The sequence below is a fragment of the Sceloporus occidentalis genome, unplaced genomic scaffold (genome assembly GCF_023333645.1).
Source record: "Sceloporus occidentalis isolate IW3139 unplaced genomic scaffold, rSceOcc1.0.p SCAF_5, whole genome shotgun sequence".
NCBI classification, from domain to species: Eukaryota; Metazoa; Chordata; class Lepidosauria; order Squamata; family Phrynosomatidae; genus Sceloporus; species Sceloporus occidentalis.
Window position 1 is genome coordinate 16,724,676 of NW_028316985.1, and position 14,268 is coordinate 16,738,943.

Here is a 14,268-nt window from a genome sequence, read left to right on the forward strand (position 1 = left end):
CATCTGGTGGACATACTTTATTTATTGTGAATTGCAGATTCAGAATACTGGTTTATTGCAGACATTCAGATGTAGAGTCCAAAAGTGTACTAAAAAAAAGAGCAACCACCAAACAATAAGGACAGACGGATCCAAAGGCACTCACTGCATTATTTCACGCCATTCCTAAAGCCCAAGTGAAATTCTGCATGTAAACAAGATGATTTAGTGAAACAGATGAGCTGGCCTTTGGATAGTGCCACACCATCCTGCCTATTTATTTCATTTTTTAAATATTTTTTAAAGGACAGAAAGATGCAACAAAAATGTAAAGCAATAATGAGAATAACGGTTCTCAAGCTATACTTGCATTTGAAGGTGGGCTACGAAGTCTAAAACTAAATTGTGCTGCCCATTTTGCTCCACCCATGTAATGTATGGTGTAAATGCTGAACATTATGTGATACAGTCCAAACTTGTTAAAACTTTTGTGCATACTATATACAAGTAAAAAAAAACATGGCTGAAAAAAATAATTTTGGGGGCAGAAAAGTTGGAGCATAAGCCATACAGATCCCCCACCCGCCATACACATCTGAACCGAGTTGTGCTTATGGGACAAAAGCAGCACAGAGCTCCTCTCTTTCTTCCTTCTACAAGTCACCATGGCCTTAATCCCTCATGCATTCTGTAGCACAATGACTTGTGAGGGGAGATCTGAGGAGGAGAGGGACAGATGGCATATAGGGGAGATGTCCATAAGCTTCCCTTGCACATGGGGGCTAGACACGGGCATGGGAGGAAAGGGGGTGCTGATCCCCACCTAAGCATTTAGCCACACCCACAATGAATGGATTGTGCACATTGGTTTACTTTTTTTTAAAGTGTGCAATGGATATAGACCAGATAAAGGCAAATCTTAAAGTTTGTAGGAAGATAGAAGTGTAACCAACAGAGTGTGTGATTAAGTACATGTGTTTAATTATGGTAGTCATATAAATTAGCTATGCTGTTTTATATGTGTGATCTATGTTTGATGCTTAATACCCTTTCCTCCCTCCCTCTTTAAAACTATAATTTTAATTATCCCATTAACAGGCATCTGACTTTAAAAAAAAATCTAATACTTCTCTCGCCAGTATGTTCAATGGCAATTATGAAATCTTAATATAAAAAGTGTAATTTAAAAAAAGTTGTGATATTGGCTAGTTATGTATGTTTATAACTAAATATAGTACTCTAGCAGGTATTAAAAGCCTTCTACCATTAGTAGTGCCTTACAGCTAAGTTTTGTAAAGCCTTATGTATATATTCTATAATTGCAGCTAACCAAAAAGGGAGGGAGACAAAGAGAGAGAGAGAGATTTATCAGTACCACTGTCAAGCGCAATCGTCCACATTTATGTTATTAACTTAAGCTATATAGAGGGGAATATATAAGTTTAAACATGTTTAATCTTGATGCACATTTTTGATACGGGCAAAGGATAGGGGCTGGGGAGGGAGGGAGGCATGATGAACTGAAAGGCATTTCTTCCATGCCTTAAAGTGCAGAAAGGAAGAAAAAATGGGACCTGTTTTACTTGGGGTATTTCCCATAGAAGCCAATGGCATTTCTGTGGGATCACCTGTATCCTGGTTTTCCTATGCTTCCCCAGGTGGCATTCCTTTTTTGTAGAGTGGATAAGCACACCTGGTTCCCTATCACTGCTGCCATGCACATGATCTCATGTAGGAAGATGGTACCATACATGCAAATGATTTAACTGGATGCAATGCCCCATGTGAATTCTTTCCTCCCCCTTCAATTTAAAAAGGACTGTGGCTCAGTCACCTTAATGTGGTGTACCCTTTTCATACATGACATGATTGGTGTTGTGAGCCCCAAGGAAGGCATGCTGCTCATCCATGAAAATGTCACACCACCAGGGATAGGATATATAGCATTCCATCTCCCTGTGCACAACGGCAGGTTCCACCAGGAGTCTATCGGGGAAACTGAGTAAAACTTTTCTACGTTCAGTAACCAGACAGTGGCAAATAGGTTGTTTGCACCTCTCCCACAAAATGTATCAGATCTTACGATCTGGAAAAGCCCAGCCTATGATCTCCCAGTCCTGTTCCTGTGCTCACCTCACTTCAACAAAGAAACAGGACAACCTGCTTCTCTTCTGTGGCTCAAACCTTTCTTTTCTGGACACACAATTTGTTAGGACTAATCAGTAGAAGTGTCTCCTATTTCACAGCATGGGTTTATTTTAAACATAAGGCTCTTGTTCAAAGGCACTACTATGAGGATGAATGTTTTAAGACTGATTATTAAATACAGTGCTAATATACATGGTTGTTTTTTTAAAAAAAAAATGGGATAAGGCAACAACAAAAACCCAACAAAAAAGAGGCCTTTTGGTAAACAACATAAATATATATAAAAAGAGGGACAAATTTAGCACTTCCATTCTTTAAAAAACCGAGTTAGTCCAGCATTGTCAGTGGCTTCCTTAGTGTTCCTTTTCAAATTGTCTCAAACCTGCTGAAAGAAAGAAGACTTAAAGGGTTGTTTAGACACGCAATAAATGCCATCCTAATAGAGCAATAACTAGACGTGAATTTCAGCTGCTAGAAGCCCCAGCTAGGGTGATCAATGTTAAAAGATTCTGGAAGTTGAAGGCCAGAATCCTTTTGGTACACTGCTGGCATAACAAGGCGGGCATGCAGCCTAGGCAATGATGGCATGAGAAAAAAAGGAAGGACCCTATTTGGAGCTGATGGAGTGTAGCACATAAGCAATGCACTTAGGCAGTAATCCTATGGATTTCTGGGAGGATGAAGATGGCCAGATGGGTGGTAGTACAAGGGAACTTTCCTATATACCCTAGCAGCCAGGAGAATCAGCAGAAGTGAAGTTTCGTCCCGTGCCACCGTGCAGCTGATTGACACTGCTGTACAAGGATGTATTGAATACTTCTTTGCATACATCCAGAACACTAAGGCCCGTTACAAACAGGAACCCTAGTACGCAACGAGCGCATACTAGGGTTAGAAAGGGCCTAACCCTAGTACGTACCCAGTCCATACAAAATGGCAGCACCCTATACAGATGAGTGCCGCCATGACTACGTCACCATCGCGCTGCCTCCAAACGAGGCAGCACGGTTGTGATGTCATCGCGCCGCACGAGGGCGCCTAGAGCACCCTTTCCGCGGCGCAAGAAGGAGCTCCGAAACGGAGCTCCTGTGGTTTGCGTCGCTGGCGCAGCCTTTAGACGGCTGCGCCAGGGACGCAAGAGAGAAAGGGGCTGAGCAGCCCCTTTCTCCTCCTCCTCGCCGCCATCGGGTGTCCTTGGGGCATGAAGCCCCAAGGACACCCCTTTCCAGGCCGCGGGGAAGCGGCCTTTTGCCACTTCCCTGCGGCCTGGAAAGCGGCAGATTGGGGCCTCAGAGGCTTCCGTTGTGGCAGCTGAGGCCCCGATACAGCCGGGAAAGGGCCAGTTACAGGCCGCCCCAAAGGGGCGGTCTGTAACACACCTAAATCACCAGGATTCTGGCCTTTGTCTATCTTTGCTTGTCCCCACTGTGCTACAATGGGAATAGTGCAACAACAGTTTTCTGGCCAATGTCCAAAACATCTGGGCAGCCAATAGCTAAGAAACATTTCTCTAGAGACCTTCAAAAATTAGTCAGGATAGAATGCCATGCTGCTGATGTGGCCTCTCATAAATGGCAATTGTGCATTTCCTATCACCATCAAAGAGTACATTACACTCATCCCTCCATATTTGCAGCTTTGAAATTTGAGGCTTTGATTTTTGCGGCTTTGATTATTCACATATCTGATTAATATGTTCTCTCTAGGAATATCTAGGTCCTCCAGTGCAACTCTATGGTCAACTTTAACTAAAAGTTGCACTGAAAGACCTAGAGATTCCTAAAGAGAATAACTAGGCATTTGTAGCTCCTCCAGTGCCGTTCTACGGTCAATGTCTGTTGGACAATGATCACAGAGCTGTACTGGAAGACCTAGAGATTCCTAGAGAGGTGTCCTCTCAAGTAAAAACATGGTGTTTTTGTTATTTGCAGTTTTCCCATATTCATGGGGCGCTTGTGCCTCTGACCCTAGTGAATATGGAGGGACAAGTGTAGAGAGAGCTCTCAGTCTGAGGTACGATGTTCAGCTTTCTTGTTAAAATTATTCTAAAACTGGGAATTCTGTCCCAAGGGAAGATCTCGGTTGTTCATGACACCATTATAATAACCTCCTTTTAAGACAATGATACTCTGGAGGATGCAAGGTGCCTTTATCAAGAACATCAAAATAGTTGTTTCACTTACCATTGGTCTCTGACTTTTTCCCTGTTGCTGTTACCTATATCATAAAGAAGAAAAAGCTACAGATATAATATATATGTAAAACCTACAATAACATCAAATCTTAGCTTACTTGATAAGACAGTGTCCAGAATAAAATAATGAGCTGAATTATACATATGAGTTCACAGAAGTGGTCCCATATGAACATTACCTTTGTGGGAGAAGAGACCTTTTCAACTGATTGCTTCTCCCAGAGGTTGCGTTTGCCGGACACATCTCCTGGTCTTAAATCCTATTTGATATGAAAAGCCAAAAGCAAGAAGGATGTAAAAAAGAAAGTGACAAGATCTGTATCCTTTACATACCTTAATATATCCATAGTGGCTTGACCCATTTTAAAAGACTTGCATGAATGGGTAGTGTGGTTTTGGACTGGGGTGGTAGGGTCAGCTTAGTAAAGTAGCTCATAAACAGATTTACCTGACTATAATAGAAAACAGCCAGTCCCAGAGAAGAACAGAAGAGCAGGTATCTTTACAGGATTCCAGACAAGAAGGCAATGATGAAAGAGAGAAGAGAGCAAGCAACTGAGAAATGGAGGATGATTAGAAGAAAGGACAGGTTAGTCTTGACCCACTTCTGTGAGCTAGCTGACAGTGTAATTATAATGTCTACTATCAATATGTAAAATGCATTTCCATGTGGGCTTAAAAACATTTAGCTATGGGGACAGGTAAAAACAAAGAACAAAGAAATGTTATTGCTGTACTAGGCCATCTACCCTGCAGTGTGTCCCTAATAGTGACCAACTAGCTGCCACCTCAACCCACCTGTGTTTTAGAGTACAATTTCCATCTTCCCCAGACAATATCCAGGGATACCAGGATTATAAAAAAACACACAATGGCAGTCTGCATCTTAGTAGGCAAGCAAGCACCTATGGCCACAAGGAGGGGGAGTTAGTGCCGCAATAAAGTGGGCTCAAAGCAGAGGACCTCCCAAAATCTGAAGCCATAGTGCCTATTGAAATCTCATCCAAGTTCTCTTCTGTCCCCTAGTCTGCAAGAATACTAATTTCTGTTGTAAGTTGTCAATCATCACTTCACCTTGCAAACTGGAGCTGTCTGATGGTCAGAGAGTGAACAATACAAAACAGACACAAAATACTCACTGATGGTTTGGGAGCAGGCGATTTGCTGTTCTCGGGGGTCTTAGTTAACCACTCATTGATGCGACTAGAGACGCCAACCTTTAGCCCAGCTGTTTCCTGAAGAACATTTGTTTCACAACATGATTGTTAAAGCTGGAGGGGGGTGGGTGTTCAGCCAAAGCCATGCCAGGTTTGCTTTTGTTTCACTGTTCACAAATATTACTTCTAGTGATCTAGAAGAATAATACTTCTAGTGATCTAAATAACAGTGGCATTTTTTTGTTTTCTCAGCAGTACAGTATCTGAACACACTGAGAGCCTCCACCAAGAAAACAGTCAAATTACACAAGATTTTTCATACTTCTTGTGAACATTTTCCACAAATTTTCACATAAAGGTGAAAGTGAACATACCTTCCCATTCTGTGTCAAAAAATAAAAAAGAAGTATTTTTTGTGTAAAACTAACATTTTTGAACCTTCTGAAGGAAAATGTTGGGTTCAGAAAAAAGATGTATTTTTGCACTTTTTTGTGCATACTATTTTTTAAAAAAAGTTCTGATTTGAAAAATCATCAAAAAAATGCACAAAACCTCTTATAATCTCACCCAGTGTAGAGAAAACTTTTGACATTATTCATTTTTGTATGTCAAGATGAAATAAAGATAATATTTAGATCCTCTTCAATCTATCCTTTCAAAGGCACTGGTCTGGAAGATTAAACTAGCCATCTGTTGTTAATCGACTAAGCCTGACCCAGATTTACCCATATGTTGGCTCGCCTTTCAACATTTGGTTCAATGGGTCTATTTTACTTGAGACGAACCAACAGGACCAAGACCAGTGATACAACCCAAGATCCCACTGCATTTCAGCCCCAAGCCCTACAAGAGTAAAACCCAAAGTGCCTTTTGTCTTTGAACTTTGAACTGAAATAGAAAGATGACCAAAGAGTTATGAGGGTGTGATCTCCAAATAGTTTCCGGGGGGGGGGGGGGGCATACATACCTTATTGGGTGTCCCTGTACCAGAGGGCGACGAGAACACATTGCCTTTCTCCCACATACTCTTGATGTTACGGACTCCTTCTGCAGGAACCGGGAGATCAGAAGCTACTGGCTTGACAGGCTTTGTAGCTTTGATGCCCTGCTGGGAAACAGCAAAGCAGCCAGCCTCAGTACAGTTGCATTGGAGCGCCTTATTTTAGAGGTAGGTGACTGATCAGGAAATTTCACAAGGATTGAGCTATCTGCCCCCCCCCCTTTTTTTTTATATTCTCTTTCCCATCCCTTTCCCATGTATTTCCTCATTCTTCCACCCCAGCATCCCTCACACATGCTCTAGCAATCTTGGTAAGCCTGCTGGGTCATGGTCTGGAGCATCAGTCTACCCAAGAATCTCTTCCATCAACCCAAAAACTGGCTTTGGGAAACGGTAAGTGGGAAGGGAGCCAATAGATCTGGAGTGCGGAACTGGTGGCCCTCCAGATGTTGGACTTCAGTGCCCATCATCTCCCACCACTTTCTTTGCTGGTGGGAGCTGGAGGGCCCCCAGGAACCCCATATCCCTGCACCAAATGACTAAAACCAATCCAGCAGCCAGCTCAGTCTCCTCTTAAACAGTCAAATCTTCACCAGCTGCCTAAAAACTGAAACCAAGAGTAAAGTAACCACTGGCTATTATTTGAGATTCCACAGTGAAGGAGCATCCACTAACACGGCCCTGTTTTCAGTGAAGAAGCATGGGAGTCCTTTCAGTAGGGCTTTCTTTGAAGATTTTGAAGACTAGGAGGTCTATATGGCGTACAGCAAGTCATAAACTATTCTAATCTCCATCTACTTCCGACCTTAAATTATGATGTCTGCATTCTGTGCTTTGACTGGTAGAATGGACAGTAGAACTTGCACCAGGACATATGTGCTACCACTGAACTATGCTCCTTCAAGATATGAAATTATATCCCAAATCATTATGATGAGGAGTGATACAAATCTGAGTAAATATCCATGACTTTGCCCTTGCCAAAAAAAAAGTCTTCAACTTATTCAGCTTATAGATCTTTTTAAAGCTGGGGCAATAAAAATGTATATATAGCATTCTTGTAATTAAAGTTTCCTCATTTAAATGCAAGCACATAACAAAAGGGATTGGAATGTGTGTGTTTCTAACTGGGTTCAGACATGATGTGAAACCCAGACAGGCAACAAGCAAAGCAGGGTTCATAGAATCATAGAGTTGGATGAGACCACAAGGGCCATCAAGTCCAGCCCTCTGCCGTGCAGCTTGTCTGTTTTATTTTTCAGACTCAGCATTCATGTTCCTACTTTGATTCCTATCTGTGCCCCATCTAGAGTGGAGGCAAGAGAGAGGACATTCTCAGAGACTGCACACTGTATGGGAATGCTTTTCCCATGAAATGCATTTTTACTTGAAGGCACACAACAATGACAATATGTTTTTTGTAGTTGGGGTGGTATACAGCAACAAAAGAGTTTATCACACTGGGGCTGATTTTGGCATTAAAGAGAGATTGAAACACGTTTAAAGCATTCCGCAAATGAAGCAGATATGGTGAGTAATTGCATGAATGATCATCACATGCAATTGCGCAAATAAAGTGATATCGTAAATGCATTGTTGCTAAAATCTCCAAGGTAAAAAGATGTGCATTAATTCTTCTTTGTGACCACTTTAATGGTGGGTTTTGTGCGATGTCGTGTGAAATTATTATGCACAATTACGCGATTTTTCCAGGATATTCATGGGATAAACTCCCAATATCCTTCATGTGATAAACTCCATACACATAGTGTATGACATCTTCTTGAGACAGAACAATGGTCCCTAACTCTTTTGCAGGGGCATGTGGCATAACAACAGACTATACTGAACAGAAACTGTACTTTGCCAACCTCCTTAAAGCCATGGTTTCAGATCCTGATTTGTCAGGCCCATATGATTAAATACACAGTTCAGATGTTTAAAAATCCATTGTTCTGTGTTATAAACCCAAGTTTAGTATCAGTTGGGCCAGAAACCTCAAAATCAGTTCACAAAGATCTTGCCAGTGGTAGCCAACCAGAAAAACCTGGGAAGTTCAGGATCTTGTAATAAACTCACCTCAATAGCACTGGTGTATTGCTCCAGCCTGCTATCTATCTTGGAGACAACTGGGCTTGTGTGAGTGGGTTTCATGCCACTGTGAAAAAATTGAACAACAGAGACCTGTTAGTTTCTACTGCTGAATCCTGAGGCCTAAATCCAACTGTTAGTCCCCACTAAAATAGACCTATTGAATTAATTGGATTTACATAATGGTTGACCTGCCATTCAACAGTTTATTCAATGACTCTACACTGCTTTTGCTCACTGCATAATGTCTTGTTACCTTTTCTGGGCAGATTTGTTCAAGAATTCGGCACGTTCTTCTATCTGGAAGGAAGAAAAGAGGGGGAGGAGAGAAAGAAATGAGAAAATAATCAGTCTGCAAAATCAAGAGTTTAGTAAAATGTTGGGTGGTCTGTAAAGGTAAAATAAATAAAACAGTAACATAATACACAACACACAGTGCCAACACACACAAAGAAAAGAGTCCCAATCTCTTTGGAAGTTGCACATCTATACTAAATAGGATCAGCTATGGCTTCTGCAATTCTGTGCTCAGAATTCATAGCAATGAGGCAGCATTGTTCTCAAAGATTGAGGTGGAAACCAGAGGAGAATTGCAGCAAAAATGGTTGGCAGTCATGGACTGGAATTAGATGTGAGATGATGATAACTGAAAACAACAGCCCCGTGTTTCTTCCTCCACATCTTCTGGTAATATTAATTGATATCGAAGTGGGTTACAAGACACCATTATTAGGAGTTTCCCAATCCCACCCATTTCAATTTACTGGAATCAGCTTACGAAGATAGGTTACTCAAAAGGTAAGAAGAAAGAGTAGAAGGATCTGCTACTATTTTTGCCAGCAGCAACACATTTTCATTAACATCCAGGTCAAGTCAAACTGGGAGGGACCAGGAAAATTCTAGGACCCAGACCACACATCCTGACTTAACCAATGAACATCCGAAAACATCTTGTTCCTTACAAGGTCCCTTTGAAACAATTGGACTTACTTATGTGTACAACAGTTGGTTCAATGGGTATACGTGGATAGGGACTAACCAACAGGATTCCACCTAGCATGTAACTGGACACTGAGATCCAATTATTTCAAATGGGATAAAATCACCCCAATTCCCAGGATATGAGTTTAAAAGGAATAAATCCACTGAACTTCCCACCCTATATTCTGATAGGGTTGCCATATCCCACCTGGGGGTGGGACGTTCCTGGTTTGGGGTGGGTCCACACGGTCCCGCCCCGGTTTGGCCCCGCCCCCGGGATTCCCCCCCAGCGAGGCTCTGGAGGCGGCTCCGCGATCACGGAGTCCTCCAAGGCCTCGCTGGGGCTTGGGAGACACTGTCTCCCAGGCCCCAGCAAGGCCTTGGACAAGGTTTTTTTTTTGTTTTGTTTTTAAAGGTCCTACATTTTTAAACCTTGTCCTACATTTTTGGAGGTCCTCAGGGATGGCAACCCTATATTCTGACTGCATTGCCCCATATAAAGTTAAGGTAAAGGTAGTCCCTTGACATGAATGTCTAGTTGAAACCAACTGTAGGGGGTGGTGCTCATCTCCGTTTCTAAGCTGAAGAGACAGCGTTGTCCGAGGACTGCTCTGGTGGTCATATGGCCAGCATGATTGCACCAAATGCTCTTACCTTTCCACTGTGGTGGTACCTACTGTATATCTACTCGCATTTGCATGCTTTCAAACAGCTAGGTTGGCAGAATCTGGGACTAGTAACAGGAGGTCACCCCATCCTGCAGCACCTGGGCCTCAAACTGCCAACCTTCTGATCTTCCGATCATCAGAACTGGCGTCTTAACCACTAAGCCACTGCATTCCATATAACCACGGCCCATAAAACCCTGCTTCATATCTATTGCATTGACTGACTCTAATATCTTAATTAGGAAAGAAATATCAAACCATGCTTCCCTATTTTCAGATATAATGGAGGAGTGGTTCAACACAATGCGGAACCTCTACATCAAAGCCAATGTGCCAGGAGAGGAGGGGAAGGAAGAAGATTATTATTCACTATATAAGCTTCTTCCAGAACCAAGGTGTTTGAAACTTCATGCTTCAGCTCAAGTGTTTCTTCATAATTTGGAATTATGCAATGGCAGAATTCTCAAGACCCAGGATATATAAACCGGATAGACTGACTGCCATTTGCCAAAAACTAGTGCTACTCAAAGTGGTATATAAGAGATAAGGTGCCAATTGATCAGGCATCAGACTACCAGTCTGTGGCAAGTTTCCAAGAAACTGTGTGACAATAATGGTGCAAATATGGAACCAGTCCTGGAAAAATGGTGGAAAAACGTGATAGTCCACCACATCAGAAAGCTTGAGGAACACAGCCACAGATCTATGGCCTGCACGAAGGATGCTACAATAATAGCATCCTTCATTTCTTCTCAGAGCCACAAGATGGCAGCACAGCTCCAAGAGTAAAATTAGAATTTACCTAAATGCTCAAAATTCAAATATGGCAGAAACCAAAATGGACAGTTTTGAAAATCCCTACACACAATGACCCAAATCCTATTTCTAGCCCTAATTAGAGTAGATCTCTTAACTATTAATCTATTCTCTGAAGATGCCAGCCACAGATGCTGGCGAAACGTCAGGAAGAAAATCTTCTAGAACATGGCCACATAGCCTGAAAAACCCACAAAAAACTATGAACTGTCGTTCATGAAAGCCTTCGACTTCATATTAATCTATTAACTGGATTTGATTTAGGGATGTTTAGGGATGAATCTGCACTGTAGAAATAATACAGTTTGATACCAGTTTCTCTCCTATAGAATCCTGGGATTTGTAGTTTTACAAGGTCTTTAGCCTTCTCTTCCAAAGAGTGCTTGTCAAATTACAAATCTACAGGATTCTGTCAACGGCAGTTAAAGGCATTATTTAATTATTTCTACAGTGTAGATGCACCCTAGGTGGACTCTCCTTTCTGGTAATCTTGAAAATCGTCAGATTTGTAGTTTCACAAGGTATTTTGAACTCTTTACCCAAGAACTCTGGTGGTTCACCAAACTACAGTGTGAAAGAAACCAAAGTAACAGCACCAGCATTTGGGACTGTTCTCAACCCTCTGCCAAACGCAAACATTATCAGTGCAAACTAAATATGGTCCTTACACATGAACTGGATTAATATTAAGATCCTTCCCAGGAGCCCTAGCTTGCAGAATTTGGAAGAGCAGTAGTCCATATGAGACTGTCTTTTCAGTATGGCACTACAACTTTGCAATGTTTTCCCCAAGAAGGCTCACCTTTTCAGCACCAGGCAAAGACCAAGGGCTTTTAGCTGATGAATATTTATGTAATCTACTCTTTATCTCTTTCTCCTGCTAGTCATTTACATTTGCTTTGTGCTGGTATATATAATTGTTTTAGGGTTAATTTGTTAGCTGAAGAGCAGGATAAAAGAAATCTAATAAATAAATTGAGTATTAGTTTTCATCTCTCTCTCTCTCTTTGGCACACTGGACTGCCTGCATAAACCAGCAGAAAGAAGGGGCCTTTAAAGGAGTTGATCAAACCCAGGAGGGGGAAATTATACACAGTACTTAGAAACAGATGTCACCACACAAAGCAAGCAACAGCACGCTCACAACTAGAAATATGAAGGCACATACGGTAAACAGAATTACAAAATAGATCTGTAAAACAAGATAGAAAGGCGGGTGGTTAAAGCCAATAGCAGAAACTCTTTTACACGCTCTAAATCAGAAAGTGCCACTCCAAGCAGAGGTTGTAGTTAACCCACTCTTTCTTTGGATATTATACCTCATTCGATTGAAAATGATAGGGAGGAGACCACTGAAAACCAATGAAAAAACATCTATGGTGTTAATGGTTCTGTACAACACATGTTGAGCCTTATTTTGATTGCATGCAACACACAGCCCATGCAACAGAGAAGAATCTGCCTTTGGAGGTTGTAAGCTTCAGGCTGAAAAACAAAATAACTGAGCATCTGACTTGCACCCAGTAATTTCTAATGAAACCAAAAGTCAAATCATGATGTAGATTTGACTGCAAAAAAGAAGACAGAGTAGAAGTTCTCATCCATAAATAACTGCATTCATGACAAGTCCATAAATAAATGCTATTGTGCATGGTTTACTACTGCCCCCCCCCCCCTCCATAAGCCCTTTAATTGCGAAGAGGGGTGAGTTTACACAGCCCCTCTCTTAAGGTAGCAGTTGGGAAGTTATTGTAGGAACCTCTCTTCTGCCATGTCACTCTATCTATCCATCTAGCTCAGACCCATGGAACCTGTATACCCTCCAGACACAACTCCCAGCATCCCTAATTTCATATTGGGCCGAATACTGGGATCATATGGGATGCCCCAAATCCCATATCTCTTGAACTCTTGAGAGCCAACACCAGCTGCACTCCCAAGAGACCAACCTCTGAGCATTTGATATGCAGGAATTGGGCCCTTACAAAATGCCACAGCCTCGTCTTTGGAAATTACAGCTAGTGTGGCATTGTTCTGTGGCAGCACAGGCCAGTCAAGAAACAATGGGACTTTTCTATCTCACAATGGCTGGTTTTCCATCACAAGATTTCCATGGTTTTTTTAGTTTCAGCAAGATTTCGCAAGTGCCTTGAGATCTTGCAAGAGGCCCTCCTCTCATGAGGCTTGAAGAGGCTTTATATAGATCTGTCTTCTGGGTCCCAACCAGCCTTAAGTTGTCTTGGCCAGTGGGAGGAGACTTATGTATTGCTCTGCAGCAAACTTGTTTTTGAGACAGTTTGACCAGTAGGAGCCAGATTAAAAATTCCTTCATGGCTTTGCCATGGCCCATCTTATACCAGCTAACCTCAAAGGAGCATTACCTTCAGAGAAGAACCCTTGGGAGTGAAACATTTAAATGGCTTCTTGTCATCAGTTTGGGCTTCCTCTGGCATCTTTTGGCGCTTCTCAGCCGCTTCTGCCCTTCTCCTCTCTATTTCTTCCTTCAACCGCCTCTTCTCCTCCTGCCAAGAATCAGAATATGAAGCAGCTGAGTTGCTTGGAGTCTGCTCAGGAAACTGCACTTGCTACAATATTGTTATTATTACTTTCAAAATAAGAAGAATTCTCTGCTGAATCACACCAGAGACCAGCATCTTCTCTTCAGGAATGCAGAGCACAGCAACATTACACATTTGGACAACAGCATTTGGGGGCTTGTAGCCCCCAAAACTAATTAAACTACAGTTGGCCCTCCTTATCCAAGGATTTTTTATCCAGGGATGAAAGCATCCATGGCTTGAAAATATTTTTTAAAAGTATAAATTCCAAACAGCATACTTTGATTTTGCCATTTTATGGGGGGGGGGGGGGAGAATTTTGCTATGTCATTATATTTAATGGGACTTGAGCATCCGCAGATTGAGTATCCTTGTTATCCACAGGGGATCCTGGAACCAAACTCCAGTGGATAACAAGGACCCACTGTAGTTAGTTTAAAATGTTTATACCCTGCCCTTCAGTCAAAAAAGCTTCCAATCTAAATAAGACATGGCACATAAGGAGAAGCGAATGGGAGAGAGGAAAGGGATTGTATCCAGCAGATGCTGGCTGCTCTTCTCTCTCTCCGAGGCCAGAGCAAAGGCCGTTGGGATGGACCAGCTGATGAGCCAAGACATGATGTAGCTATGGCTGGTTGCTTACAATGTTTACCATGCTCTGGCAGAAAATGGAAGG

The 14,268-nt window shown here is 42.1% G+C and overlaps 1 protein-coding gene and 1 long non-coding RNA gene across 13 annotated transcripts in view; one reads left to right on the forward strand and one right to left on the reverse strand.

The window, feature by feature from the left end:
- Positions 1-2: 2 nt before the first annotated feature.
- CALD1 (caldesmon 1) overlaps positions 3-14,268 on the reverse strand; it is a 236,193-nt gene continuing 221,927 nt past the window's right edge. For 5 of the 12 annotated variants that reach the window (XM_089527702.1, XM_089527697.1, XM_089527693.1 and 2 more), the window contains 8 exons: positions 13,416-13,556; positions 8,826-8,869; positions 8,558-8,636; positions 6,446-6,586; positions 5,461-5,556; positions 4,501-4,581; positions 4,311-4,344; positions 3-2,512 (listed from right to left, as the gene is read on the reverse strand). In XM_089527702.1, coding sequence (XP_089383828.1) covers positions 2,481-2,512; positions 4,311-4,344; positions 4,501-4,581; positions 5,461-5,556; positions 6,446-6,586; positions 8,558-8,636; positions 8,826-8,869; positions 13,416-13,556 — 648 coding nt within the window. In that variant the 3' untranslated portion in view covers positions 3-2,480. Of the gene's footprint in view, positions 2,513-4,310; positions 4,345-4,496; positions 4,582-4,769; positions 4,877-5,460; positions 5,557-5,603; positions 5,673-6,445; positions 6,587-8,557; positions 8,637-8,825; positions 8,870-13,415; positions 13,557-14,268 lie in introns of those variants that run through there. The other 7 variants (XM_089527699.1, XM_089527696.1, XM_089527698.1 and 4 more) reach the window with 6 other exon arrangements.
- On the forward strand, positions 4,550-5,850 carry LOC149311696 (uncharacterized). The gene is made up of 3 exons (XR_016281476.1): positions 4,550-4,639; positions 4,790-4,910; positions 5,731-5,850. It is a non-coding gene; the product is annotated as an uncharacterized LOC149311696 (long non-coding RNA).